Source organism: Amphimedon queenslandica, unplaced genomic scaffold (genome assembly GCF_000090795.2).
Source record: "Amphimedon queenslandica unplaced genomic scaffold, v1.1 AMPQUscaffold_8591_Cont19465, whole genome shotgun sequence".
NCBI lineage: Eukaryota > Metazoa > Porifera > Demospongiae > Haplosclerida > Niphatidae > Amphimedon > Amphimedon queenslandica.
The window spans coordinates 364-2648 of NW_003551132.1; the positions used below are offsets into that span (position 1 = coordinate 364).

General features: G+C 37.4%; 2 protein-coding genes across 3 annotated transcripts; one reads left to right on the forward strand and one right to left on the reverse strand.

Annotated features, from left to right (window-relative positions):
- Positions 1-229: 229 nt before the first annotated feature.
- Positions 230-861, reverse strand: LOC105315713 (calmodulin-like). 2 transcript variants are annotated; one of them, XM_020007029.1, is made up of 4 exons: positions 793-861; positions 573-734; positions 443-525; positions 230-364 (listed from the first exon to the last, which is right to left on the reverse strand). In XM_020007029.1, exons 2-4 carry the CDS (start codon positions 681-683, stop codon positions 250-252), a joined length of 309 nt encoding a protein of 102 aa, XP_019862588.1. In that variant the 5' UTR covers positions 684-734; positions 793-861; the 3' UTR covers positions 230-249. The 2 variants fall into 2 exon arrangements, with proteins under 2 accessions (XP_019862588.1, XP_011408752.1); XM_011410450.2 differs by lacking the exon at positions 793-861 and having other exon boundaries at positions 573-736.
- Positions 862-995: 134 nt separating this feature from the next.
- LOC105315714 (TNF receptor-associated factor 3-like) lies at positions 996-1564 on the forward strand. The gene is made up of 2 exons (XM_011410451.1): positions 996-1464; positions 1512-1564. The coding sequence occupies exons 1-2, from the start codon at positions 996-998 to the stop codon at positions 1562-1564; spliced, it is 522 nt and encodes a 173-aa protein (XP_011408753.1).
- Positions 1565-2285: the final 721 nt, after the last annotated feature.

A 2285-nucleotide genomic window follows, 5' to 3' on the forward strand; every position in this document is an offset into this window, starting at 1 on the left:
GCCACTCATGGAATGCCACACCTTTCAATCTACATGTATGGGAGGGGCTGGAGCTGCTTGCATGTATGTGCTGCAGTGCTGCTACTTCTGCAGGTATTCAAGAGCAAGTGCAACTGTAGGAAGCTAGTGTTGAGCAGACTCTCTTCATGCTGATAATCAAACAGTTATTGAAGTGCGGGCATGCACCATAGCAGCTATAGGGGCGAGGCCATGCACCGTAGGTGTCTCGTTATACACAATTTACACATGCTAATTGAATAATGGTGTTCTTTGCATAACTTCAATAAATTCTTGTAATGTTGTTAAACCAGTTCCATCTCTATTGGCTTCAGTAATCATACCATCAACATCATCTGGAGACAATCTACACATAGAGTGATTGATAAGAGGAATAAGAAATAAACCAATGATAGTAAAATGTTGGTTGGTTGGTTGAACTTACTTTAATCCATAACTCTTTGAAATAGCTTGCAAATCTTTGGCAGATAATTTACCATCACAATCATTGTCTAAAAACTGAAAAGCCTATCAAGAATAGCCCCATTAGTGATTGCAAACAATAGTCAGTTTACTTGTTCTATTTCTCCATAGCTATCATAAGCAGCTCCCTGTAATTTACAGACTAGCTGCAATAGATTAGTATAAGTTATCAATCCTTCCTTTCCTATCTCTTCTTCCCTCATTAGCTCCTGTAGTCATTTCTTAGTCACTTTAAAACCTAACACCTTAATAACCTGGGACAATATTAGATTTTTTTAAACTGCCAATTAAATTAGATTTTTTAAATCCTACTTTTCTAAAAATTAATCACTTATTGTCAAGCTGCCAGTATTTGAAGGATCATAGACTTGGAAAACTTCCCTAAATGACATGTTTTGCATTAATTGTGTTGTATCTCAGGTAATCACTATTATTATTGCTCTTATCATAGTGACCAATCATAACAGTCACCTGTCATGTTCAACCATAGTTAGGGCATAGGCATAGTGTCTATGATGGCACAAGTTTCGAAAGATGAGCTTTCGTTTGTTAAGGAAGTACCTGATCAAATAGAAATTGAGTGTCCAGTTTGTCTGAATATCCTGACAGATCCTCACCAGGTAAACTGCTGTGGTAGAAATTTCTGCAAGTCTTGTATTGAGAGAATAAAGGAGAGTGATGGATCCTGTCCTATGTGTAAAGAGGAAAGGTATCAATTCTTTGCAGATAAAAATATCAGTCGTATAATTAATGGGTTACAAGCCTATTGTACTAATAAAGTGGAAGGTTGTCAATGGAAAGGAGATTTGAAGTATCTACCCACTCACCTTAATAAAGGGAAGAGAGAAGGAGAGTGTCAATACGAAGAGGTCAAATGTCGATATGATGAGTGTCTAACAAGAAATCAACGTCAACATCTTAATGTTCACGAGGAGGAGTGGTGCGACCAACGACCATACCTATGTCAGCATTGCTATGCGGAAGGTATATATTTATCTATTACCTTCTCACATATAGCAGTTTGCCCAAAGTATCCTACAAAATGCCCCAACGATTGTACAAGTTCTGTCATGCCTCGAGATAGTGTTCCTGATCATTTGACCCAGTGTCCATTAGAGCCAGTAGATTGTGTGTTTAGTTGGGCTGGTTGTGATGATAAGCCATTACGTAAAGATGTACATGTACACACTGCTGATACTAAACACATGACACTATTAGCTGTAGCTTGTGGACAATTGAAGAAAGAAAATGAGAAAATAAAACAAGAAATGAAGAAACAAGACAAAGAATTGAAAGAAATGAATGCTCGAACACTGTCTTACATTGCTGTCATGGATTGTGATAAATATCCTCTTCTACCAGCTACACTTCATATACGTAGTGATCCTGTTCCTGTTCATTTTTATACTGAGGTTGGTAGTCATCACATGTCAGCCGTCTTTCTTGAACGAAGACTCTACCTTGCATTTCATAATGGAAAGTTTGATAAAGTCGGTGCATTTTCCCAGCCTGAAATTCTATTTAAATATGATTATAGTGATGATGCAGAGCCTGTACAGATAGAGTTGTATAGAAAAGTAAATGATAATATTCTCACACAGGCAGTAATGCAACCATCAAAACTAAAAAATGATGGACTAACTTCCATACATATTGTTGATGTCACCAGCATTGAAATTACACTTACTTCTTCTAATGAAGTCACTGTGATAGGGTACGATCCATTCATCTATGTGGATTAATTGCTGCCATTCAAGCAGTAGTTCTATTGGTATGTCAGGGGATGGTAAAGGAACATGGCCCCT